Source organism: Protopterus annectens, chromosome 2.part0 (genome assembly GCF_019279795.1).
Source record: "Protopterus annectens isolate FY-2018-M chromosome 2.part0, PAN1.0, whole genome shotgun sequence".
NCBI lineage: Eukaryota > Metazoa > Chordata > Ceratodontiformes > Protopteridae > Protopterus > Protopterus annectens.
Genome location: NC_056728.1, coordinates 1,270,299,729 through 1,270,327,581, shown reverse-complemented (window position 1 = coordinate 1,270,327,581; position 27,853 = coordinate 1,270,299,729). Strand labels below are relative to the sequence as shown.

The following is a 27,853-nucleotide window of genomic DNA, read 5'->3' as shown; positions in this document are numbered from 1 at the left end:
TACCAGAAAACCTCAAATGTTATGAGGAACAGACCAAAAATATGAAGCAAAATCTGGAAAATTGAGGTATGCCATAGAAAAAAAAGGGCAAGTTCCTGAAAACTTAAATGCAAATCATGCAAACATGTTAAAATTGTAGTACCAAAAGTGGACGTAAGTAGCAGGTTATGCATTAATCGAAAATAGTATAAGGACCAGTTAACATGTATTAGATGCATTCACAGAGCCACAACTACACTACGATTTAAGGCTCCAGAAAGAAATACTTCAGACCTAAGAAACTAAATAACACAGCGCGTCATGTGAACATTTTTCACGTGATTTCTGAACGACCTGCAGCTACGGAAACTCGCGATAATTTTTGAGGCTTCTGCTGGTTGCTGCGATACAGAGAGCGGCGTGGAGCAACTAGTACGCTATTTCACTGGTGTTCATTTGCAAAAGGGAGATTAGGTAAGATAGAGTATTTTACCACAGATACCAGTGCACGCACGTTCATGTGTGATTTGTACCGATTTTTTCTTACATCTTATCACTACTCTTCTGTTGGTGTTTTTTTCACTTTGTAGTGTAGAACCCATCTTCATATGTTGATTATAATTAAGTTATAGTTCCCACAGTCCAGTGCATAGTCATTGAGGAGAAATTCGTCTATTAAATAAAAATCTGTAGTTCACTTAAGGATATAGTCCTGTTAATGACTCCTGTATGTGACGATGATGGTAGACGGTGAAACCTTACACACAACTGTATCGGTCACCGTTTGTTGCCTATACATTCCAATACTCCCAACTTTTGTGTTTGTGTTATAATGCATTTAGTTTGCAAACTCGACAGGGATTTTTTTTAATTATTATTAGTAATTTTGACTAATCCCTCAACAAAAAAAAATCCTGGAACAGTAGGCGAAGTGGTTCCACACACACACGCACACCCCGTACCCGTGTAGAATGAGTAAGGAGACAGAAGTATGATAGAAATGTCATGGAAACATTTACATGAATGGGAGAGTTTTGAATGTTGACAGAAGGTGTGAAAACGTGACATTCCAAGTTTGGCTGTTTGAGAAGGCAGTACTGTGGTAGATCAGAATTAACATAATGTAAATAAACATTTGAGCTACACATTTACTTAAATAATTTCTGATTGTAAACATATATATTACCTTACTTTTCCGAACTAGACATTTAGCAGCAGACTTCTTATTGACCTGTTCACTATAGAGACATGGGCATACACCTTAAACTGGACAGATTTTCGCAGAATGTCCAGAATTTTGCCTCATATTTTTGGATTGTTACTCATAAAATTGTGGTTTTCTGGTAAATCATTGCATTGCCAAATCACTGAAGACTGAGGTCAGAAAATAATGATAGACATTTGAGGTTCAGACTTCACACCCTTCAGAAAATTCGTGCTAATGCAAAGCCTGTTATTCCGTCAACTTTCTAAGTGCAATATTTAAAGTGTGCCTATTTTGGTCCTTTAATTAAAGTGCCATTATTTACAGCTCTGTCCAGATTTCTTGCTGTAAGAGGTTGAGAGCTATGGATTTGAGGGCTTGTATAGGCTGTTGTGTAAGTGCCAGGAGTACATATAGGTAGAAATGCCTTAACTTCTTAGTCATGGATGCAGCAACATGCCAAAATGCAGGTTGTTATGCATACATTTGCTTTTACTCACACCTTGGATATGCTGTTGTGTGTGTGTGTCCCATCTCCAGGCACAGATCGTGTTGTTCACCTAGTGCTAGCTCCTGGCCTCCACCAGGGATGAACCTCCGGAGAGAAAAAAATAAACAGTTTGGCCACCCTAAAAGTAAAGCAGTGCACTGGTTGCTTAGTGCTGCCTTACATTCCCCTGTACTCTGCCAGACACCAGTAACACTCAAATCACTGGCAGTGCAGGTATGGCTAAAAATCTTAGCAGATGTGATTAGCACTCCTTTTGTTTTATTTTCCACTGCAATCATTTTGTTTAATTGCTGCTATTTTTCTGATTTTTAACAACATTTTCTTTCTAGATTACTTAAAAGAAGTCTGAAGAGTTGAGTAAACTGAGAAAAATCCCTTTTATTTTGTTTTTCGGATAATGCAAGCTTTCTGATTTTTACCACTTTCTTTTGATTTCTGATTATGAAATGATGTGTCCTGTGATGCTTGAGTACTGACTGACATGCCCACTTGCCTGTTCTGGATGATGGACTGTATGTTTAGATTTATAAACCATTGAGTTGACTAGCAAATAAATTATGGCTTGTCATGTTAAGGTAAATCAGGGGTCATGAGTTCATATCTCATAGGGGGATCCACCGCCCCATCAGTCTGATGAGCCTGATCTGCAAGGCCATGGAACGTATTATCGTGGAACTTATAAACAAAGACATTGGCAACCTTCAAACATTGGACTCCATGCAGTTTGGGTTCGTGAATGGCTGATCTTGTCTCCTGAACCTGATTGACTTCTTTGAATCAGTCTCCAGAGCCGTGTACAAGGGTAAGGTGGTCCACACAGCCTATCTGGACCTCGCCAAGGCCTTCAACACCATCCCGCACTCTGGAATCATAGATAAACTTACTAAGCTGGGCATTAATCCCTATGTCACTCGATGGGTTGCCAACTGGCTTACTGACAGAACCCACACTGTAAAAGTAGCCAACTCAAAATCCAGCTCCAGACAAGTGACAAGTGGAGTACCTCAGGGTTCAGTCCTGGGACAACTCTTGTTTGGCATCTACTTCTCTGAAGTACAGGCCAACGCTAAGGGACTCTGGCTAACAGAGTTCGCGGATGACTGCAAACTGGGAGCCATTACTGCAAAAGGGCCTTACAGAAACAGATGCTTGGTGCCAGAACCATAGGCACAAGTTCAATGCCAAGAAATATATAGTTATCCCCTTTGGGAAAAAAACATGTACTCGTGAATTACCACATAGGTGGCAGTACACTAAACACCGAAAAGTGTGATAAGAGACTTAGGGACACAGGTGGACAGTGGTCTCACCTTCAATGACCACATCGCCACAACAGTTAGGAAATCCTTCTATGTGGCACACCTCATCACTAAGGGCATTTCATCCAGAAAAAAGGTCATTGTCCCACTGTGCTCATCCCTCATTAGACCCATTATAGAATACAATGCCCTGTTTGGTATGTACCTCTCAAGGCATCTTCAACAACTGGAAAGGCCACAGAAATACCTCACTAAGAGTCACAGGCCTAAAGCAGATGCCCTATGCTGACCATCTAAAAAAACTCCACCTATACTCTGTCACATATCGTCTACTCAGAGGAGATCTCTGCTTAACATACAAGGCCATGTCAAACCCAGAGCTGTTGGACATGCTACACTTAAAGAAATCCTGACACACGCTCCAGGGATCTAAACCTTGTCATCACAATGAACAAAACATGCTGGAGGGATAGGTTCCTGACCCTGAGACTCGCCAGACTCTGGAATAGACTGCCCATACATGTCAAGCAGAGCGTCTCTTTGGCCTTCTTCAAAAGGAGCCTTGATGATTGGATGTGAGATAGGAAACTCACCCCAGGGATCACGTCAGTCACCATGCTAGACAGGGGTCCAGGGAAGTAAATACTGTGGGAAGAAATAGCCAGGAGAATTGTTATGGCTTGGCTTGTATAGGCCCTAGGGCCGATAGCCTAGTACCAACCTATGAAGTTTCTTTTGGGTTTTGTATAAAACTATAATAGTAAAAAAATGAAGTATAAATAAAGTAATTGATTGACACCTAACAAATCACACTAACACTGTAGTGAAGAGTATAGATTGTGTATTCCAGTGAAACTGTACTGATTCTGTATGATGTCAAAAAGTATTTTTAAAATAATGCTATTTAGTGCGCATATGTCATTAAACATAATAAACAATATATATTATATACCAAAAACAATTTTTAGTTTAGCAGAGTATAGGCAAAGAGAAAGAAATACGGGAGGGGGTCCTAAATGAAAGACCAGCAATGGTAGAGTTTTTAGTAGACTCTAAAACAGAAACTGCCATTGAAAAAGTAGAGCATATAAAACATTGTATGATGACTGTAAGAATCAATCAGAGGTGGTTGGAAAGGATTGGGAAGAGAGAGTGGATAAGCCATTCACAAAGAAACAATGGGAGGATATATGTATGCCTTCCAAATATGCAACAACATCTAGAAGATTTAGGATTTTTGCATGGAAATGTTTACATAGCTATTTTTATACTCTAAGTAGACTCCAGAGAATTTTTCCTCAGGTAGACAGCAAATGTTGGAGGTATGATGGGGAAGAAAGAGGTATTTGGGAACATGTTTTCTGGGAGTGTGGTGGGTTGGCAGAATTTAAGGATTCCCTGCGGGATGCACTGTCGGAGATGCTGGGTGGGCAGATAGGTATGATGAGGGAGATGATTTTTCTGAGCTGTGATACAGAATCATAAATGCCTGGACATGGTAAGACCTGTCTAATTATGGTGGTGTCCAAAAAAAGTTGTTACTAGAAAATGGAAATCAAAATCTAAACCAACTATATTAGAAGTAATGAATATGGTAACCAAGATAAAAACAACTGGAATTGAGATCCTTAGGAAAGGGTAGGAGCAAACTACATAGGAAAAAATGGGAATTGTGGGAACAATACATACAGGGAAGGGATGAAGTTTAAAAGAAGGCAGGACTTGAGCTATGTAATACTTGACTGAAAATGATTGGATAGATTATAAGTGATGTATAATGTTTGCAACTGGGAGTGTGTCAGTATGGTTTCTGATGTAAAATGCTTGCAACTAGGATTGTGTCGGTGTGGTTCGTTTTCATTTATATAAATGTATGATTGCTTATGTCATAAGTGATGGCAAAAAGTATTTCTTCTTTCAAAAAAAGGGGGCAGGAATTGAATAATTTATGCAATATTGCTTAAGGTACACGATATATAGCAATATATGTGAAGTATAATGTTTGTTAATGTTAATTTAGTACAGTTTGATTACTTTTGTGTAAATGTAAATTTGTCTATGTCACAAGTGATAATTCAGTAAAGTTTTTTTATATATAAACAATTTTAGTTGCCTCTGAACAGTGAAAATAGTCGATATGTAATGCATTAAAGCTGGGCAAATGCAGAGTTATAGTGAATGGAATGGATTTTGGGTCCAGAGTAAAGATACACAGGAAGATAAGTAACTTATGAAAGACATCCAAGGAAAAAGGCTGCAGAAAACAATTTCTGTACATTTCAGCACTAAACAATAATTCTGTGTAGTCATTTGTAAAGCTGAGCATTACAGTATATTGCTAAGTACCACACATTTCTAACACTGTTTGACAGGCTGAAATGATCACATGCACTAATGCTAATCAGTATCTTAAAATGCATGTGCAGAGAGGTGTGGAAAGCATGCTTTTTTGTAATTTTGCATTGTATTGCTAGATATCACAATATATTAATTTAAATCTACATCCTGTATTGATACTACTGGCAATGTATTAAATTTATTTCTCAGTTGTAGTCTCGTAGGGCACCCAGTAAGAAAAAAGGCAGAATATTATAACTGACAGGAGCTTTTGAAGTATGAATGACCAAAAGATAAAAATACCTTGCAGTCTTATTTCTTGATAGTAATTCTTGTGTCTGTGTGACTTTGTTGTTCAAAATATGGTATGTGGTTTCATTTAAATGCCATCAATCTATGCATCTGAATAGGATCATTTATTTAAAACAATAAAAATAATTTTACACTGTAGTGAAACCTGGGCCAGTTTTATAATCACTAGTAAGTTATTTCAGGTAGTAGCTTTTTGGAAGAGGTCTTCTCAGTTTTGTCATTTAATCTGCTTACTTCTTTTTCCTCTTATTTTTGCATTTCATAAGGTTTAGATAAATTCCCAGCAACTCTAATGTTATCCTGCTTTATTGGCATGTCCTCCCTGCGGTCGTGTGGGTTTCCTCCGGGTGCTCCGGTTTCCTCCCACATCCCAAAGACATGCAGTAGGTGGATTGGACACTCTAAATTGGCCCTAGGTGTGGATGTGTGCATGTGTATGCATTCTGTGGAAGGTTGGGCGCTGGGCTGGCAACTCGACACCGTAAAACTCCACTGCCAATCATGAGCGGACAGATGATCCGCTGTGGCGACCCCTGACCAGGAAAAGCCGAAAGAAGAAGAAGAAGTTTACTTTGCGGTATCCTGTCTGTATAACGGTTCATAGCTGTAATTGTCAAGCTTGTGACCTGTTGGCATTCAAAAAGCTTGTTTGCTACAAACCCCTGTAGATACTTTCTTTTTCTCATGCCTGTGTATACTTGGGTGTCTGCATTCATATGTTAGGTCTGTGTATTTATACATATGCATGTATGCTGTAAAATGGAGACTGCATCTAGAAAGCAAAATGAGGTTTTAACTGCTGTGTTTAGGGTAGCTGAAGTGGTATTTTCCACAGGCAGTCAGATAAAGTTGTTGCAGAGTATTTCATGGAGGAGGGCAGTCTCAGAGAGGTGAGGCTCCTGTCTCCTTAGTAACTGATTGAAAGCAGTATGCTGCTCGCAGTATTAATTATGCACTAATAATGAAAAGTTTAATTTCTTGACTGAAAAGGTTTGTATATTAATTTGTGGATTAGGAGTAGCTGTGTGTAATTGAGTTGCTTGGGTAATTCAAGGCAGTCAAGCAGTTTCAGGGCTAAGCAGTGATGGGTTCTGTTTGAGTTAGTGGCAAATTTTGCTATTTTGTTACAGCATTGGTTTAGTTTATTTTGAATGGAAGCTTGAAGGTTAAGCAGTACTGGGGAATCATATAGCAAAATGGGGAGTAGAAGTTTAGAGGCCAAGAGTTTCCTGGATGAAGTCAGGTTGTTTTTTGTTCTACAGAGTGCACCTCATTTCAGGTTATCCTCAATTGTCATGCCTAGCAACGTGGTATGGGAGATGACTTCTGTTGGGATGCTATTGGATGCTGTTGAGAAATTTTATTTGAGGTGTGTAAGTGCTTTTGGGAAGAATAGCAGCAGCTTTGTTTTTTTTTTTTTTTTGGGGGGGGGGTGGCTGGGCATTATTGAGCCAGCTTTCAAGTGATAAAAATGATTCTTGGATGAGGTATTGTGGAGTAATAATGTTACTAGCAGAACAGATTAATGTGGATTCGTCAGCATGTTGTATGAGGGATGCTTGACATTTGGAAGGGTGCAGGTTGTTGGTAAGTACACTGAAAAGCAGTGGGTCCAGTATGGAACCTTGGGGAGCACATGTTTTGATGCGTAGGAAGGATAAGAAAGAATCCATTTAACAAACTGAAGTCTTTTAGAAAGGTAGTTGGCGAACCGGTTGGTGAAAGTCTTTGACAGGCCAAGTGAAGAGAGTCGTTTTAGAAGACGACTCTGGGAAATGGTTTCTAAGGCCTTGGACAGATATAGAAACACAGCAGAAACCAGTTGGCTTGTGTCTCTGGCTAGGTTAATAGTGTTGGTGAAGTTTAAGAGAGCTGTGGTAGTGCTATGCCCCAGTCTGAAACCATGTTTTGTGGGAGTGAGAAGGTTGTTAATTTGTAAATGAGCATTTGAATGCATTTTTCAAGGATTTTTGAAAGAGGGGAGATAATGGCAACTGGTCTAAAACTGGATGTGAAGTGAGATGATGTGAGATTCTTTGTGATTCCTGAATAGACTTCTTTATGAGAATGGCTATTAGAAATCACCAGAAATTCCAGGTGCACTCAGTTTAATTTGTTTGAGGTGTTTCCTGATTGTTATGATAGATCCTGGTTGAAATGAAAAAGGGTGAGTGTTAATGGAATTGGGAGGTGAGACTGAGTAGGATGTAGTCAGATTATTGCAGGAGAGCAATATGTTTTGAGTATCATTGTTAAGCAGTTTAGCAGTGCTAGAGATAAAGTGAGCAGTGGAGGTTGGGGTTTGGTTGTCCGTTTAATCCAGGGTGTATTATTTTAGATCTGGTGTCTAGAATTTTTGTAGCTTCTACTCTGCAGATTGGAGTAATAAAGTTTCCTGTCAAGTTTTAACTAGCATTTGGCTTTATTTTGTAAGTACTTATATTGTTAAAGATTTTTTCTGTTTTATTATTGAGCCATGCTATCCAGGCTTTATCTCTATTCCTTATTAATTTCATTGTAGTGGGAGTGAGCCAAGAAGCATGATTGAATGTTTTGCACTTTTTTAATGTGTGTACTTGTGGGGGGGTGGGGGGCATGCTATTTAGAGTTCCATAAATATAGTATTAAAATAGTCAACAGCATCATCTAATGGCATGGCAAGACTTTTAGGATGTTCCAGTAATAAGATTGTATTGAGGTGTTAAACAGTTGCAGGTCAATGTTGATGAGGATTTGTGTGTGTGTGTTCTCCATGTATGGCATTCTCTTGTGCATATATAGGCAGGTGGTGTCTAAGTGTGCTAGCTAAGGTGCTGTGGAAGCTTATATTGTTATGGTGACTTGTTAATAACCAGTCCAAGGTGGTAGTTTACCACTTTTCAAGTTGATCCTAGTAGGACCGCTGATAAATTTGGAGAGCTCTTTCAGGTTTATACTAGAAGTAATCTTAGAAGTGAGACTTGTCCAGTTGATGTTAACATTATCTATTATAACATGTCTCTGTGTACAGTATCCGATAACCGGGATAGGATGTCCTCCAATGTGTTGGTATTGTCTCCAGGTGGGATATAAAGACACAACGTGTATTGTTTCATGTGCATTTAGTTTTAGGTTACTTAGAAGCAGTTCGGCATTGAGGGAGGGAAGGTACAGGAGACGAGAAAGGTAACAGTTTTTTATGCTACTGTGGTACATTATTACTACTCCTCCTGCTTTTTTATTTAATCCAACAACTCTAAGGATGTTAAAATCGTGAGGGGAGTATTTCCGTGTTACTTATATTCTGGTTTAGCCATGATTCTGTTACTGATACTATGTCAGAGGAGTGAGATTTTATTTATGCATGTCACTCTGGAATTCTGTTTACAGTGCTTCTGGTGCTCATGGAATAAACTGAGTTTCTTGTTACTGTTTCTTATTTGGTGGGAGAGGAGTTTGAGGTTTTGGGAAGCATTGATTTACTGTTTGTGGAAGTGATTTGGAGCCTTAGATGGTCCAGGGTTGAGGTGGATGTCACCTGCTAGCATTAAGTTCATTAGTACACTTACATGAGTATTATGACTATGTGGTTTTAGCTTTTGTGGTAGTAGTATCTTTGAACCTTTTTTGGAGGTATAGAGTATTTTAGGTTTAATAACATTAGTGTAGTGATTTTAAACAAGTGGGGCACTATATTGAACTGGATGGGTGAAAGGGTTACATTGTAAATGTGTCTTTTGGTAGTAGATGGTGTAGTCAGGGATTTGTGTTTGGTAAGATGTAGAGTAGGGTAATATGAGTATGACAGAGGTTAGAGTGAGATATTGTATCATGGTGGGGAGTGAGGAGTTTAGGGTAAGTGATGTTTTAAAGCGTACCATCTATAGGTGAAGAGTATAGAGCAAGTATCGTCAGTTATAGTAATAAAAAGCCACATGATGATGATGATATTGGTTGGTAAGGTTTTTGTGGAGGAAGTTGTTGTGGATTAATTCACCTGTAAAAGTATACTACCAACTTATTTGTCAATTATAGTAATTTGGTGATGTAAGAGGTTGTTAATGGGTAGGTAGGTTTTGACAGGAGGAAGTTGCTGTAGATTGGTAGTATGTTTGTCAGGGTGGGACTTAAATGAGAAATACATTTAGAGGATATGGGGTAGGTGCAAGAGCGAATGGAACAGGTTGCACCTGTCAGTAATATATAAGTATGTATGTATCAGTCAATAAACTTAATAGCTGGGGCCTGACACAGACCTTTCTCTAGGACAAGAGGTAACAGATTGAGAATGAAGGTTAGGTATGGTATGAATGGAACAGAGAAGGGTAGATTGTGTTAGAAAAACAGCCTTCTCTACAAGCTCACTAAAACAACTTTGGCTAAGTATACTCGGAACACCAGCAAGCTGAGAACTTCAGGAGGATGTAGAATAGATAGGGTTCAGATGTCAAACAAAAATGTAGACTTGAATTAAAATAGAAAAGGAAAGCCGCCCTTTTCTACATACCAACTGAAACAGCTTTGGCCAAGAATATTGACACACCAGCAAGCTGAAAATTTTCACGTGGTAATAGTGAAGACAAGGCTCAAATGACAAAATAGAAAACACTACTAGTTTTTTTTTTGGGGGGGGGGAGGGGTAGCTGTAGATTTGTCCTTCCTAAGATGGATTATGTCACTGAAATGGGCTGTACGAAACGTGACGTTTTGCAGTCAATACAAATATATAACTGTAGTGTATAGTTACTTAGAGTATCTGTTCCTCAAACATTATGAATATATAGGGCATAGCTGCAAAGGCTTAATCGGTTCAGCAAGAAATATAGGAAGCAGACAGCGTATACTATATTATTAAACACTGACAGTAAAATATATACAGCTAAATGGAACTAGTAACTTTTGATTGCTGCCAGTATTAACACTGTTGCTTTTGAGTATAGTGAGGTATTGCTTTAAATAACCAAGTATCTAGCACAGTCTCATACACATCAAAAATTATTTATTAACTGATTTATTAGCTCATACTAGTTTAACAATGATGTACATTCTGATGATGCAGCTGTTCTAATTCAACATTACTTGTTACTCAAATACAATTTTTTTGTAAATTTATCTGAAATATTTCTACTCAACCTTGCTAAAAGCACAAATGAGAGGCCAGAAATAACATTGGTTGAATTAATCAGCTGTGTCTCTTTTAGTTTCAGAAAAAGCTAACAGTCATAACCAAGCCATGTAATTCCAAAGAATACCCATCTACATACAAAACTGTTTAACATATAAATGAGGAAAAATAATGCTAATGAATTAAAAAAATAGAGGATATGGGGTAGGTGCAAGAGATTCACTCTATTAGAGGAACAGTTGCAGAGTTAGAAGCTAAAAGAACATGTATTTATTTATTTGTTGACATTTGGTTATGAGGAAAGTCTAACTGGGTAAAAACCTATTTTCAACAGAGACCTGGGGAGAAAAGCTCCAAATTATTACAAAACATTTTAAAAACAATAATTTACAATCTTCAAAAATAAAACAAATCATCTGCAGATTAAATAATTATTACATATTGGTGATACTATAAAAACATTGGTTAATTAAGCAATATCCGACGACGTGGTGTGGTATATTGAAGATTTGTGGTTTAATCATGAGGGCGAAGCCCGAGTGATTAAATAAAGCCAATCGTGGGTAAATTTCAATATACCACAACCACGGAGTCAGTTATTGCTATTATACAATGACATTATTTAAAAAAAAAAAATACTTTTTTTAAAAAATGTCTTTGTATAATGGCACATTACTGTTCTTCTGCTGGTTGTGGTACACTGCTTCCTTGTTTTGATGTACTGAGCATGCGTATGGGACTTGCATCCCATGCATACCCAATACATCAATGTTTTGAAACGGAAGCAACGGAGAAAAGAAAGTCTCATTTGCTCTGTTTTTTTTCTTTTTTATTTGTTAAAAAAATGTTTTTAGCACTTTATACCAATGGAAAAACGTCCTGGCGACCGGACCTTTTTCCTTTGGTATATTGTGGGATTTACAACAGGCACGCTGGCCAATCAGCGTGCACATTTTGGAATATTAATGGGGGGTCATTGTATAATACTCAATACAAATTAGATGACAATTTAATATTTATAGAAATTTTAGACAGTTTGTAGAGGAATTAAAAGTAGGTTAGTCTAATACAAACAAGAATTGCAATACATAGTGAGGAAAAACAGGCTTATGGTATATTTAGAGAGAAAGTCAGAGTAGAGAATTTGATAGAAGTAAGGAAGTAAGTGAAGAAGAGAGAGTAAGGAAGTATATGGAATGAGAAGGTAATTGTTCTCATTTAGGGGTATAGTTTATCCTGATTTTTAGCAAGAACAGAGCCAGATTTTAGTTAGTAAGTCTTTCAGAGTGGTTTGAAAGATGGGAGGGAGGGTATTGACCTGATGGATGCAGGTAAGGAGTTCCAGGCCTTCGCAACCTTGTATGAATGCAGACAATGCCCAGCAGATTTGATAGGTTATTAGACAGACTGGAGTTTTTGGGCACCGGATTGCAATAACTAGTTGGGAGTATAGTTGTGTAGAATGTTTTTTAGTGCTGGACAGATGGATGCTGGATAATTTTATAGATGGTTAGAAGCTGTGTATATGTTAGTTGATGAGACAGTTCTAACCAATGTAGGCTTTTTAGTGCTACACAGTGGTTGTTTCTGAAAGGGGTATTTGCTGCAAATGTAGCAACTATAGCATTGTTCAAGTTTTCAATTTTGTGAAGCCTGGACGTTAGTAAGGATGGGAGCACCATAAATAAGTGTTGGGAGGAGATTGGTAGTGGCAAATGTAGTTTTACTTATGTCCGGGAGAACGTTTTTGGCTCTGTAAAGTAACCCTAGTTTTTTTTAATGCAATATTGTATATTCAGGTTGAATGTAAAATTATCATGTACTATCACCCCTAATAATTTGCTATGAGAGGTTCATAGGTTCATAGGATGATACTAGGATATTGGCCCGGAGGCCCTTATAAGCCTAGCCAAGAATTTTGCTCCTGTTCCCTCAGAGTCAGCACCTGTTTCCCCTGTCCAGCAGGGACACAGGTGGGATCCCAAGGGTGTATTTTCTGTTTCCCATCCAGTCATCCAGGTTCCTCTTAGAGAGAGCTAGAGAGGTACTCTGCTTCACATGGAGAGGGAGTCTATTCCACAGATGGGGGAGTCTTTGGGACACAAATCTATCCCGTCAAAAAGTTCTGTTAATGTCACAGACCAGGTTAAGGCTTTGTGTACAGGTTGCACAAGTAGAGTTTGACTTACGAATATGAAGCAACTCCATCAAGGCTGGATCTGAAATGGCCTTGTATGTCAGACACAGGTTCCCTCTGAGCAGTCTGTATGAGACTGAGTAGAGGGACAGGGCTTTTAGCCTATCTGTACAGGATAGGTGTTTGAGACCCTGGATCCTGATCAGGAACCTCTGTGGTCTCTCCAACTGCTGCATTATGTGCATTGCAAGGTACATGCCAAAGGGGGCATTGTACTCAATAATGGGTCTGATAAGGGAGGTGGACAGGGATTTTATAACCTCCTTGTTCCTGGATAAAATATCCTTGTTTATGAGGTGGGCCATGTAGAAAGCCTTCCATACAACAGAGGCAACGTGGTGGTCATAAGCCAGGTTGCTATCAACCTGGGTGCCCATGTCAGTCACTCACAACTGACTGCATGCTTAGTACGTTGTTATTTGTGTGATAATCAGTGGGGATGCCATTATCCCCTTTGGAAATAATGATGCATTTGTTGGCATTTAGTTTGAAGACATGCTTCTGGCACCAGCCATTAGTTTGGGTAAAGCCCTCTTGGAGGCTGTTCATATCACTAGGGGAATTTAAGACAGTGCTCAGCTTGCAGTCATTTGCAGACCTGGTCAGCCACAGACCACTGGTTTTGGCTTGCACCTCAGAAAAGTATATCCCAAACAGTAGAGCCCCCAAGACCGATCATTGGAGTACACCACTTGTTACGGGTCTACTACTAGAGGTGGCTTCCCCTATTTTGACTGGGTGGGTTCTGTCAGTGAGCCATTTAGCTACATATCTGGTAACATACAGGTTGATTCCTAGCTGGAAGAGTTTAACTAATATGTCCTAGTGGAGAATAGTGTCTAAAGCTTTGGCTAGGTCAAGGTAGGTGCCGTGCACCCTCTTCCCCATCTCCATGGCTTTGGTGACTGTTTCAAAGAAGTTGACCAAGTTTAACAGGCATGATCTCCCTTTGACAAAACCAAACTGCATGGGGTCAAGCGTTTGGAGGTTGCCAGTGTCCTTGTTTATAAGGTCCATGATGATGCATTCCATGGCCTTGCAGATTAGGCTAGTTAGGCTGATGGGCCTGTAATTGCCTGGGCCAGTGGACATTCCACCTTTGTGTAGAGGGATGACCGTGGCTGTTCTCCATTCAGCTGGGACAAAGCCGGGGCTGCGGCTTTGGTTGAATAGGGTGCCTAATGGAACTGAGAGCTCATGCCTGAGTTCATGTAGGATACATCCAGAGATGTTATTGGGTCCTATGGAGACTGTATTTTTTGCCTTTGAGAGGGCATTAAAGACCTGCTCCCTGGTGATGAGGGGAGGGGGGCAGGTGCTGGGGATGTCCTGGTTTACTAATGGGGGCACGGGGGGGTGAAGTTTTCACTGAACCCGTCTGCCAGCAGATTAGCTATATATAATATATGGCATTTGTGTATGAGGTGTTATTGACCACCAGTTCAGAGCAGCTTTGGGTGTTGCCTTTGAGTTTGCGAACATATGTGAAGAAGGACTTGTGACTGTCCTTAGTTGATGTGGACAATTTGGACTCAAAGTTAGCCTTAGAGGATTTCACCAGTGACCTTATTTGCTTGTTCAGACAAGGGAGAGATTGCTTCCAATTTGGCACCTGCTCCTTCTTGGTCTTGGACAGCAATTTCTTCCTTTTATTATCGAGTTTATTTATTGCTGTTGTCCACCCGACAGGTTTACTTTTCCTTGAGGCAGATTATTTGGTCCTGTCCGGTATTGCTAAGTCCACCTGTGTAGGTGCCGATATAGATTTTGGTGTAGGCTTGGACATTCGTGCTAGTTCCAGCTGAAGGGATGGTGGCTGTGAACCTGCTTATACCTGCTTTAAGGAGATTGTAGTCAGCTTTGGAAAAGTTTTTTTGTTTGAACCTGACAAGGGGGGGTGGTCAGGGGAGATGGTGACTTCAAAAGTGTTCGCTTTATGGCTTGATCTTCAAAAGTGTTCACTTTATGGCTGGATCTTACCAAGGAGGATGACACTGTAGGGGGGATTGAGCTCGCTGAATATGCGTCACAGACAGGTATGTCCCTAGCCTTAAGCAGCATCCTACCATCACCCAGAATGTTGGTTAGGACCAGGTCCAGGATATTTTTTCCTCTCATAGGGGTGTCATCCAGCTGATCCAATGCATTGGCATTGACAAAGTCGAGGGATCTTTGGGTGTTCATGTCTGGGCTAGAATAGGTCTTCCACTCTACGGTTGGGTAGTTAGTCACCCAGGATCAGAGTAGAGGGTTGAATCTTGATGGATTCAAGTAAGTTCAGATAGGTAGAGTGAGAGTCCTGAGCAGGGTTGCCAGATGTCCCTATTTGAGCGGGACTGTCCTGGGATCAGCAGCCTGATCCCGAGTCCCACACTGCCGATTTAAATCCTGGGCAGCCTCCGCTTTGTTTTTTTTTTTTATTGGCCCGTATGCCGGCATATGGGTCAATCAAAAATCGCTAAACACGGAGCTTCTTGTGTTTAATGTGGAACATCGCAGTTCCACATTAAACAGAAGTAGCTCCGTGTTTAGCGATTTTTGATTGGCCCGTATACCGGTATACGGGCCAATCAAAAAATCGCAAAACAGAGCTACTTCTGTTTAATGCAAAACTGCTATGTTCCGCATCAAACAGAAGTAGCTCCGTGTTTAGCGATTTTTGATTGGCCTGTATACTGGTATACGGACCAATCAAAAAATCACAAAACAGAGCTTCTTCTGTTTAATGCAGAACGCGATGTTTCTCATTAAACAGAAGTAGCTCCGTGTTTATTTATTTTTGATTGGCCCGGGCCAATAAAAAAAAACAAATAAACACAGAGCTAGTTTTGTTTAATGCGGAACTCTGATGTTCTGCATTATAGACTTAGCGTGGAAGACTTTTTTTTTTTTTTTTTTTTTTTTAGTCTTCACTTGCTGTGAAAGACTTTTTTTGTCCATACCTGGCCAATCGGAAATCTTTTCACCCTGGTCCTAAGTCATGGTTGGGGGTCTGTAGCTAGCTATGATTTGAATAGGTGTTTTATCAACAGTTAATTGCACTTGGTGTGTCTCCAGGGTGTCATACAATTTTTCCAGCCTGGAGGTGTGTATGTCTTTGACAAATATTGAAACTCTACCTCCTTTGGCTTTGTAGCCCTTAGTTTAGGATCTGAAAGTATGGTAAGATGAGTAACCTGGTAAGGCTGGGGTGCTGTCCACAGCTTTAAACCATATTTTAAAGACTGCACAAATGTCAGCATCCTCCAGGGCAAGGAATGCTTGCAATGAGTGAAGTTTCATGCTAAAAGACTCCTAGTGTTTAACAGCAAAACCTTTAAATGTATGTTTAGAAGAGTTTTTCATGTTGGTAATTTTGTGCTCATGACTTTGCCTAAAAAAAGGCACTATGGGGGAGGCAAGAGCCTTTGCTAGAAGCCTGAAGCCCAGGGGAGATTGCTGAAGGCCATTTCTGGCAAAGCATCATGGTCTGTCAGTCATGCCCTCCCAGGATGTCTGGTACTGGATCCTCTTGGAATGACACCAGAAACTAAGGTAATTGTTCAAGTCAATCATTTTCTGTTTGTATTGAGTCATCATTCTGGGTGATGATAGTATAGTACTTAAGATTAGGGACATACCTGCCTTGGACACATATTCAGCAAGCTCAATCATATTTATCTTTATATAGTCCAAAGAGGTACATCTCGAGGTGACTTCAGTGGTTGTATTATCAAGAGAGAAGACTTTAAACTTTGTTTTTTCATGAGAAAGGGATTTGGGGAAAAAACTAGTAGTTTGCATTGTTTTAGTCTGAGCATGAATTGTAAGTTATGAAGCCGTGTTTCAGTGGGTGTTAAAGCTTCCTGATTATTTTTTGGAGGTGTACAATGTTGTCAGATGAGCAAATGAGAGTTGAATCATTTGGGTATTGTAGTAGGATGGCCTGTTGTATGGATGTATAGAGATGTTGGTGAAACTGTTAAAGAGGAGTGGACCAAGGATAGAGCCTTGTGGTATAGCAGTGGTGACTGGGAGATAAGGAGAGAGTGGAGTGCCATTTTACTGACTGATACCTATTGGAGAGATAGCTTCTGAACCACAGAAGGGTGAGCTGAGAGAGACCTAGTGACGACATTTGAAGTAGAAGTTTGCTGTGACAAACTGTGTTGAAGGCTTTAGACAAGTCTAGAAATAAGAAAGAAACTAGTTTGTAATTATTTCTAGCTTTATTGACAGTATCTATATAAAGTCAAAGGGCAATGCTGGGTCTATATCAGGTCGTAGAAACTGCAATTCAGCAAATGCTCTTCAGTGAACAAAAACAGTGAACATTCAGTTAAAAGAACATTCATACATGCAAATGTGTTTCATAAGGAAAGGAGAAAGTTGGACTTTTCTACCCACATCTTCAGTAAAGGTCGACTATGGGATATTTAAACCAACAGAAACCAAGATATGCATTGGTTTACCTCACTTCATATCTCAGATAAACACATTGTGCCACATTAACTTTTTTTGAGAATCCTTTTATGTCATTTTATCAGATTGCCAAGGTAATTCTGCAAAGACTTTATAGAAATATAGCGTAGCCAAGTTTGCTGTCCTTTACAAACTTGGAAATCCATGTATTTGTATTTGCATGAATGAAAAAAAAGAAGTTTAACAAGAGTCGTTATTGATGTCCTTTAATTGCAGATACCTCGTCCTGTTACTCTGTGTTTTCACTCACTTTGTTGTAGAAGTATAAGTCCAGATTCTCAGTTTTTATTTATAACAGCCAAATACATAAGCAAATACATATATAAATATATTCACATCATCTGGTAATGAATAAACGATGGGGCTTTGTCTGCTTGCCCCCCTTCATTGGGAGGGACAGGGATGCTGGTATTAGGGAGGCCATTACTGGAGACCCAATGGAGACTTCACAGCTCAGAACACAAGCCTGGAAGCTTTACTGCTGCTCACATAAGATCTGGGTGGGGACACTCCTAAATCATGGCTTATTGCAGTCATTGACCTTCAGTACAATGCCATCATGTAGGTTTAAGGCTATAACTAGCATAATTAATAATAATAGCCCATGTCTTCTGTGAGCAACTGTGTCAGCTCTCCTGGCCCCTTGACTCCAGTATAACCAAAACTTGGCAGCTATAAGGAGGGGTTGACAGCCTCAGCCATTGGGTTATTAAGTTGTTGCTGTATAGATATGGGGGTTGAGGTGATTGAGCTCATGAGTGGGTACCATGCCCAGATGTATTAATTCCTTATGCAGCATTGCAATAGTTTGGAAAAATACTTATGTGCTGCATCAGTATTGCATCACTAGAAAGCAGTATGCTTGCCATTGTTTGAAGCAAGTCTAACTTATTTAACAAATTCTGTTAAATTAAGCTGCCATGATATTCCCTTTTAAGCTCTGCTGTTTGAATATACAGTCCAAGCAACTGCATTTCTTCACTTAGAATTTTTATTCATTAAAATCCACTCAAACAGCCAATATAAAATAGTAAATTATTATATTTATTTTAATAACCAGTTATATCTATATGGGCAGATTTACATTCTAGGTTTAGAAAAAAGCTTTATTTGTAGAACAACATACTACAAGATGATAGAAAATACAACAGTCACGATCTTTACATTTTTGTACCATTATAAGTGATTATTATAGTTCAAACATAAAAATATAAATAATATATACATTGAGCACATAAGAAGTAGAAAATTATATTATTATGAGGTAGTAAACAAACTCCAGAAACTGGAAATGTGGTAATACAAGGCATTTGTGCTGACCAGTCTGTATTTCTGTACTGAAAATAAAAAGTATTTTGCTATGTGTGGGCATTAATTGGATAACTTCTAGAAGTGGACAGCATATCCACGCATCAGTATTTTGTGAAACTAAATATGTAAAAGAAGTTAATTGTAAAGTTCTTATCTCGAGAGTTACCATGATCTTCGAGTTAGACAAAAGTTGTGTATACCTCTTTGTAAGCTCCTTGAGTTTAAAAAGAGATGAAGTAATCATCATAAATTTAGAGTAGGCTGTTATTTATCCTACCCCAAGTTACTCAGTCTGATCGCATTTTGTTACAGAATGTGGCATAGCTTAAAAAAGGGCATGACAGTTAGCTCAGAGGATTAAGGCTATGAGCTGTTAACAAGTTGCTTCTTGCACGAGTTTGATTCCTTCAGCCTCCATTTGCTTACGGTATGACTCTAAGCAAGCCACTTAACCAGACAATGCTCTGGGGCAATTGGAAAACTGGTCTAGGCTCCTCGGTGGTCTCCTGCACCACATGCTTATTGACTGCCCATGAACCTACAATCTTATACTCATATGGAATGTTCTCGTGTGTACTCTTGTATTGCTTGTATAATATCTTTGATTTGAGAATAATTACTTATGTACTGTTTTTTCGCCAGTTGTATAAGCTGCCAATAATATGTACTAAATATCTTTATTAATGTAAATTCGGTATTGTATGGGAAATGTCTTATATGTGGAGTTTTTCTCCCCGGGACTCCACTGAAAATAGGTACTGCTGGACCATCCCGGTAAACAAATACAAATAAAATAATAAAAAAATAAAATTATTATGAAGGATAAGTTTTAATAACTTTGTTTTTTCAGCTACAGTTTTCTTTCTAATAAAAGTAGTCATTAGAACTGACATCTGTTGTTTGGGAAAAGACTTGAAAGACTGATATTTTCTGTCCTTTTTGATGTATACTATGTTAATTCTATACTTCCACCACAGATATTTGGTCTTGTCTAGAAGTATTTGTAAAGTTATTCTGATGTCTGATTATTTGGTTGGTAGACTTTGACAGCAACTTCTTGTTTCACTTCAAACCGGTATGTGTAATTTAATGTATGTAGTAACATTTCTGTGAGAAAAGCCCACTCCTTTGTTGCTCACCATACCACTCTCTGAAGTACAACTAACCTTTCCCCAAGTTAATGAGTTATTAAACAATGCAAGTAATTATGTTTTAGTGCAAGCTAAAGGAGGACAGGAGATTTGGTTAACTTAGTTTAGTTTGTGTGTTTTCTTTTATGATGAATGTTACATTAGTTACGAAATGGGCTTCACTACTGAAAATAAAGTAAAAACATAAAGCTTGTGGTTTAAGAGTATTTTGTGATATACATATATACATGTATATCACATTGGGAGGACAATTCAAGAAGATGTACTTGATAGCTGTAACATGTTTTCATATCACATGATTTCATTTCTAATGACATTTCTTACATGATTAAATGTTTATATATTAGTTAAGGTAGCACTTGCAGTCTAAGATCAGCTTAATCACATCTATTTTCTATGCCTTTAATGCAAATAAATTGTGTCTTCTTAGTTCTAGATCTTTAACAATAAGACTACTGAGTTAAGCAATAGCCCCTGGACAGGAAATTTTGCAATTTGCATTGCTGCTTAAGTTTGGATTACAGCTACTGAATGGGCTCTGGACACTTGATATAGTATATAATTCATTGTTTAGAACTAGTGTTGACAAAAGATGTGGCTCTGTGACTCTTATTCATCTGTTGAATTCTCCACATAAGCATTAGAGTTTGAGGAGCAAGAATTTGTATGAGCTTTAGTATCAGTGAGTAGCTATGTATTATGTGCTGCATACCATAAGGCACCTACCTTTTTGATTCCTTTGAAAAGTTAATGTTCTAACAAAAGTTACTCGAGTAAGTCTTCCACCTTCCTTATGCACCATGGATTTCTCTGAATAATAACTATGTTTATTTTTGTAATTATTCATATTGCAGTATAAACATTTATGACTTTAATGTTTTTGTGACTAGTTGGCACCTGCATTATACTTGGATAAAAGTGGACGTGGTGATTTAATCGTAAACAGTAATTTGAGTCTATCAGTCTATCTGCACTAGAAGAAATAATAGTCGTGTTATGATGTCAACATTCTACTTTAAAGAATGATGCAGTTTTATGTTCTGTTTAGGTAGTTTGACTGTTACCTCACTTGTCTTGAAATGGAGTTTATTTTTGATTTTGACTGGCATTTATTATATAATTTAATGTATAATGTCATTGATCATTAGAAATAACATTCCTGAATACATTTCTAGAAGATTTTTAAAAGATTTCATTTATTTTAATAAGAATGGAGAAAAGTTGGGAAGAAATAAATGGTATGCCTCCTTAAACAAATCTTTGGGTGGAACACTGCACTTTAAATTATCCTGTCCTGTACTTCATACTGGACTTGGCAAAGGCCACTAGAGCTCTTCAGCAACTACAGTGTGTCACCTAACAGAATAATTAAAGGGTAGCTGAACTAAAACCAGTAATCAAATATGAATAGTAATCTTACAAGGCCACCGTTATACCCCATGCACAAACATATGTCAGACTTTGTAATTTTGGGAAAATGTATGTTCCTTGCCTGATCTACTGTGGAAACTGCAGTCCTTCACCTGATCAGGTTTGGAGCTTAGCTTGTGGTAAGATCAGTATGTGTTTCATTTCTTGTACAATTTCCCATGTGAGATCAGTCAGATTTTTTTCTGTTATCAACATCTAAAGTCACATGATGGTTGTGAATGGCAGTGCTGTGAATTGGGATGTTGGAGGTTCACCAAAATCATTATCATCACCAGCCCCCTTTTTCCTCCATTTATACACAGGAACAGAGTGTCATGTCATTATTAACCAATGTGACAGAATCACAGAAGCCAGAGTTTACACCTTTGATTGGCTAGCCCTAATGCTGAGGTTCTAATTAATTTGTTTTTTTATGGGGTTGCAATGGAGTCTTTGGGTCTCCTAGCATCAGTTCATATCTTGTCCCTTGCATGTCTCTGCTGATGTAGCTCAGTCCAGAGCATTATAATCTGGAAAGACGTAAGAGTTGACCAATTTTTTTAATGCAAATATTAACACAGGCAGTAAAGTCCACATCCAAATTAATTCACACCCTGGCAACTCAGAGCAGGTAAAAACTTATTAATCCAGTATTAAAAAGATAATAATGATTCAGTCATGCTTTCAATGGGATACAGAAAATGTTCAAAAAGTTAATTTAAATAACTAAGCACATCAAAAAGAACCAGTTAGAGTAAGAAAACAGTCCCAAACAGAGGCTAATAATTACAACAGAAGCTTTGTATATAACTGATTATTAAGCCTGTCCGGATACAAAGTGTTGTAAGAAAAATGTACAAGGCTTCTTTCTTCACTAGCATTTCCGCAGGATTCAAATATAAAATAAAACCAAAACAATGAAACATTATAAAAATGTTTAAACAGTGTGGATCACTATTGAATGCAGCTTTAGAGTGCACTGCTACAGGAATAGTGATAGCAGCATTTTTAATATGGTAGATGTGTTCCTGTATCCAAACTCCAACTTGTCTGGCCAATGTAGTAGAGGTTACAGAAACAATGTAGGCTGTGCACTATAGCTCAGGAATAACAACGATATAGCTGCTGTACCTCAAGAAGGTGACCATGAATAACGTGTCTAACAGAAATGTGTTTGTATTTACAAATAGAAAAACCTTTACAATAAACAGCGATAACCAAACTGCCATGTTTTCTGGTTAATAGTTTGAGAGAATCAATGTCCATAAACCTTGGGGAGTTCCTAAAGAAAATCTCTGGAGTTTGACTCATTGTAGTGCTCAGGATGTCATCTGCTGTAATAATATACTGATATTTCTTGATAATTGCAATCATAGTCTTAAAATAGAGGTCTTCCTCTTTAGTCAACAGTTTCTTCATGCAGGAACTATCCGTGTAGGGGCAATGGTTTTGTAAGACTGTCTAAAATCTTCTCAGAATACCTGCTCTTTCTTTGGGTCAATCTCTTTCTCCTACAAGTAGAGTCTCAGTAACTGAAGAAATTCTCCATATGGAGGAGAATTTATCAGATGATGAAGATGGGCACTTGTGCAAAAACAAAAACTTGTTGGCACATGTAGCTTTCCTAAACATAGTTATATTAATGGTCCAATTCTGTAACTATACTAATACTTCCAGAAAGACAGTACTTAATGCGTTATATATTTAAATGAATTGACAGAGTTATTGTTCTGAATATGTTAAAAAGATGTAAATGCACAATCTGTATAAAATTTATAAAATTTGCAAAAATAGTGGTCAGTGTAAAATATTTCTCTTCAGTTAGGCCTATAAAAGATTTGCATAGGTTGGGGAAATTTACCTTCTTATTGGTTTCTGTTTGAATCAGATTAAACAGTTTTTTTACTCATTAGTTATGCTGTATGTGCTTAATTGTTTAAATTTACTTGTTTAAATCTTTTCATTGTACTTTGAAGGCATAGCTAAAGCTCTAGTATGTTTTTTAAGTATTGGATTACTAACAGAAATATGCTCCATGCTTCTATACTATGAATTAATTTAGGCTTGGTCAAAGGTTGGAATATTGCTGAAGAGGCCTATACTTGGAAAAGGAAAGCCTTAGTTTGAGAGAACATTTGTATTTTCTGCCAGACTAAGATTATATGTAAGAAAGCAAATTTTTTTTTTCCAACATTATATGGTAAGGCATTGAAATAAACTACCCAAATACTTTATATCCCCAACTGTATTTTTAAATAACACAAAAGTCTTCATCTGTCTTACCATAAATTGTAGTGTTATTTCTCCTCTGGGAAAAACAGACCTATTTTGTGTTGCTGTTTATGTCCTTCTTTTAATCAGTCACTGAGTTAATGGGTTCATACTACTGCCATATGATTCCAGTCCTAGTATTATCTTGACCCTTGGGGCACTTTCTTCCTACAGTCATTCAGACTGTAACGTAGCTGCATGTCATCTCATCATGATTCCCTATTCCATGGCGAGATAACCTCTCTATTATTTGCAATGTTAGGAGACCCCTTGTTTGCAATTATGGAGTGATATGTCCCTTCACAGAATGAAACCTTACCAACTCATGCTAATCTGTTGTGCATGTGTTCATTAAGAGTGGTCCACTTATTTTAATCTAGAACCTTGTGAAAGTGGAAGTTTGGCCTGGACCAGCAGATAAAAATGTTGACCTTATCCTGTTTTGAGAAAATGTAATGTGAATCAGAAAGTGAAATGAAACTCAGGATTTTTTTCTCTCATTTTTTTATTAAAGGTGAAATACCACAGAAACCAGCATAGATACAAACTTGTGCAAGAACAAATATGTAAAAAATGAACACTAGGTATTTACAATGAAAGAATTTAAACACTGCATTGAAGTTCTGAGGAAATTTAGGCATTACATGAAAACTGATGTAAAACTAAAAAAATGTAGTAGTAAAAAGTTGGAGAACAAGTTAAAAAAAAAAAAAAAGAACTGTAAATGAGTATTGCATTGAACTAACAGGGAATTTACTTGTTTGCAGATATTTCCTGTTTTTGATTTCAGTAAAAGTATCAGCCCTTGGTGTTCATGAACATATGGCATTGATACATACATGCATTATGCACTATGTTCTGTACTCCACAATTCATGTGCATGTATCTCATTAGTGATCTAGACTATATCTTTCTATGCCTGTGATTTTGAATGGTGCACAGGAGTATCTGGTATACTAATACATACCAGAAACAGCTGTATTCGGAAAGCACAAATACACATGCTAGTGTGAGTGTTCAGCATGAACAGCTCTGTCCTGCAAATATTCTGAGAGTTTTCTGTTTAGTTATGTTTGTTTTATGTAAGCAAATGTGGTACCTGAGTGGCTTACACCACCACCACCATCTGCTAGAGAACACGTGTCCCTGTTAGATCGACGAAAAATCAAAATCTCGAATGTCTTAGAAATCAAAACTGCTGTTCTTCGTAATGGCTATTGTAAAATCGCGGTACAGCGAAAATCGGAAAATTTGCCCTTTCCTCACTGTAGTGCGATCTCAGAGTTGGAATATATATTTAGCGGGGAGTGTGGGGACTGTTCGATGTTCTGCATTTCCACTCATATGAGCATTCGAGATTTTGAAGTTTCGTGTGTATAATATAGACCCGAGAACACCCTGTAGTCTCCTTTGCAGGTCTAAATTGTCCATCTCCCAACAGAGTTTGCCCAGATGCCATGCCAGGTTGTGCTTACATAGCATATTAACTGCCTTATGTGCTTCACAGCACATCAGGGACTGGCTACTCAATAAAGTGTCTTGTACTTTAATATGGTACTACATGTATTTATGTTGTAAGGCATACTGTAACATAACTGAGCTGCATGTCCCTGCTACACTGTCTTAAGGGGGGGGGGGGGCTGAGTTATAAAATCATTTTTTGTACCCAAGACAGTGAATGAGGGGGTCATTACCATACAATGGTAATGAAGAGATCTGGTGCTATTCAGTTATCTATTGGCAAGAGCTCACAAGTATCACTATGTGGAGTCAGGACAGAGTAGTGGGTGGAAGCAGGTGCTCTGCACACTGCATTGTAGGGAGCTCTTTTGCCAACTGGGCTTTTCCTGCCATGAGGCAGAGGTTGTCATTTCCTTTTTTAAGTGCTAATATGTTGCTTAGCTGTGTCAAAGGAAAAATGTAGTAACAGTTGACCAAGATAGCTTTTCTGTTAGTTGCACCATATGCTACTGAATTTCAATGAATTGGTGCCGCGGTAGCGTTGTCGCCTCACAGCAAGACGTTGTCCCGTTTGATTCTCAGCTAGAGCGTCTTCTGTGTGGAGGCATGCGTGATTGGGCGTACCTTTGTTGAAGGTTGTGCATCAGGGCTGGTAACTCGGCATGTAAAAATCCACTATCAAACATTAGCGGACTGGAGGTCCGCTGTGGTGACCCCTAACAGGGATAAGCCGAAAGACACAACACAACAACCCCCATCGAGGCCAGCTAGTACTCCACTGCTAAGAATGGCATACCGACAGGGGAGGGTTGATTTCCATTTGTAATCCATGCATTGAGTATAGTAGCTTTGCAGTGGGGTAAGACTGGGCACAGCATTTTTTTTTTACCTTATTGTGGTCTGACTTTTATGAATCACACGAAGCTTAGGCATAGTAAGCCTGCTCCATGGTGCCTAATGTTTATAAATATTGAGCAAGACATTAGAAGCTGAAGTAAGTTTCTATTACATATGCCAGTCGGATTTTTTTTTTTTTAAGTGCTAACAAGTTTTTAAATATTCAAAGACCATGTTAATCTATCTAATCAAACTTATCACATTTAAATAAGCTTATTGGGTGGTGACATAAAGTTTAATCAGTGTGAGTAAGATAGTTGGTAAAACTGGATTTTCTTTATCAGTAGAAGCTATTCCAAAACATGAATTTAAATGAGAGGGAATAGCTGATTACAATGTTTTTTTTCTTTTTCAGTCCAGCTGAAGAGATGGCAAGCAATCAGAGGCCTCCATCTGCTCTTACAAGTACAAAGGGAAGCCTGGGACCTACTGGGAGACCACCTTCAGCTGCTTTACGTGCCCCACCTTCTGCAGTCAGAGTGGGAACAGCAGTAAGTACAGAAGTAATGTAATATTTATTAACTTTAATGCTACTTGCATGGCATGTCACTAAAATTCCTGAAATATCCTTGATTATTTTGATGTAACTTGAGGGGTACAGAACTATGCTAAAAACAAACAAAAACGTGTACATTAACAGTAACTCCAAACTATTTATTTTAGCTTCACTTAGTTTGTATGTTTGTATGATTACTAGCTTATGCAGTAGTCCTTTAGAAAACTGTGTTAATAGTAATTCACTCTACGTTGTAAACATTAGGGCGGTATACAGAGACTGTAAATGTTATTCCTTCTTGCATTTGCCTTATAACATAGTTATTCCAGTTAACTTTAAATTAACATAGTTGGCATTTAGAGGCATATTTTTTTCAGTAAAATATTATTACATATGAGTGTAACATCACAGATTCAGTGTTACATTTGGCTCCCTATTGAAATGTCGACACTCATCCAAAAAAAGACAGAAAACCTGGAGAAAAAGGAGGTGAATTTCGAAAATTGCTCTTCTCCTTAAAACTTCTTTTTGCAGGGTAGGCTTGCACCCTCCTCATATGGGGGCAAGCCCCCCCAAACTTATATATACCAACAATGAGATCACCATACTTCAGAGAAAGTGGATTATTCTGAGAAATGGCATCTCTCACATAGTATATGTAAGTCAATTCCTTTGGTCATTCAGTCTCCATATTTTGGAACTCACTCTAAGTTACCATTATATTTAGGAATAATTTAGATAACAAGAGATGCATAAAGTCAGCGCTATGTTTACACACATACAGCTAATATGATCATGTGTTTGTCCTAGACATTTATAAAGCCTAGTTAATGTGCTCTGAGATGGTCAGATTAGGTAAAGACGTCTGAATCCTATTACAGAATGGAGACCTGATAATTTCTGCATTTTTCACCCAGAAATTTTTATCTGTACTTTACTGTAGTTCCTTCTCTTGTCTCTGCATGCCACTTCCAAAAGACAATCTGGAACACATCAGTACTGTGTACATAGGTGCTCCTAGCTTAGACCCAGCATAAAATTCAGATGGATTGTAGTATCAGTACAGCAGGAGTGTGTGATGGCTCACATATTGTGCTTTGTAAATAAAGGCAAAACTGATGAATCCAAAGCATTTCATTTTGTAACTTGCAGCCTTTTGCTTGCACACCTGTGTTCATTTTAGCTGCTATGCACTGTGATCACTTAATGCAGTAGCAGCCTTGCTAAAATAAGTCCTTTTTGCTCTTCAGGAGTTCAGTCTTTGAGCATACAAATGTCATATCCTGGATGATTAATTTAGGTAGTCTAATTCTCACATTTTCAATGATCTTAGAAACCTCAAGATCAGTACTGCGTTATATCCAGATGATATAGTTACTGGATGTGAGAGAGGAAAAATATTGCATTGCTGGCTGCTAAGTGGTATGAGGTTTTTATTTAAAATGCATCACTAATTTATGAGAACCTAATGTCAGTGGTACAGCATGTTATT

At 38.2% G+C, this 27,853-nt stretch overlaps 1 protein-coding gene across 1 annotated transcript in view; it reads left to right on the top strand.

Moving 5' to 3' along the window:
• The first annotated feature begins 344 nt into the window (after positions 1 to 344).
• Positions 345 to 27,853, top strand: part of IFT74 (intraflagellar transport 74) — a 2,643,271-nt gene continuing 2,615,762 nt past the window's right edge. The window contains exons 1-2 of the mRNA XM_044061439.1: positions 345 to 453; positions 26,221 to 26,356. Of these exons, the coding sequence (XP_043917374.1) occupies positions 26,234 to 26,356 (123 nt within the window). The 5' untranslated portion in view covers positions 345 to 453; positions 26,221 to 26,233. The remainder of the gene's footprint in view (positions 454 to 26,220; positions 26,357 to 27,853) is intronic.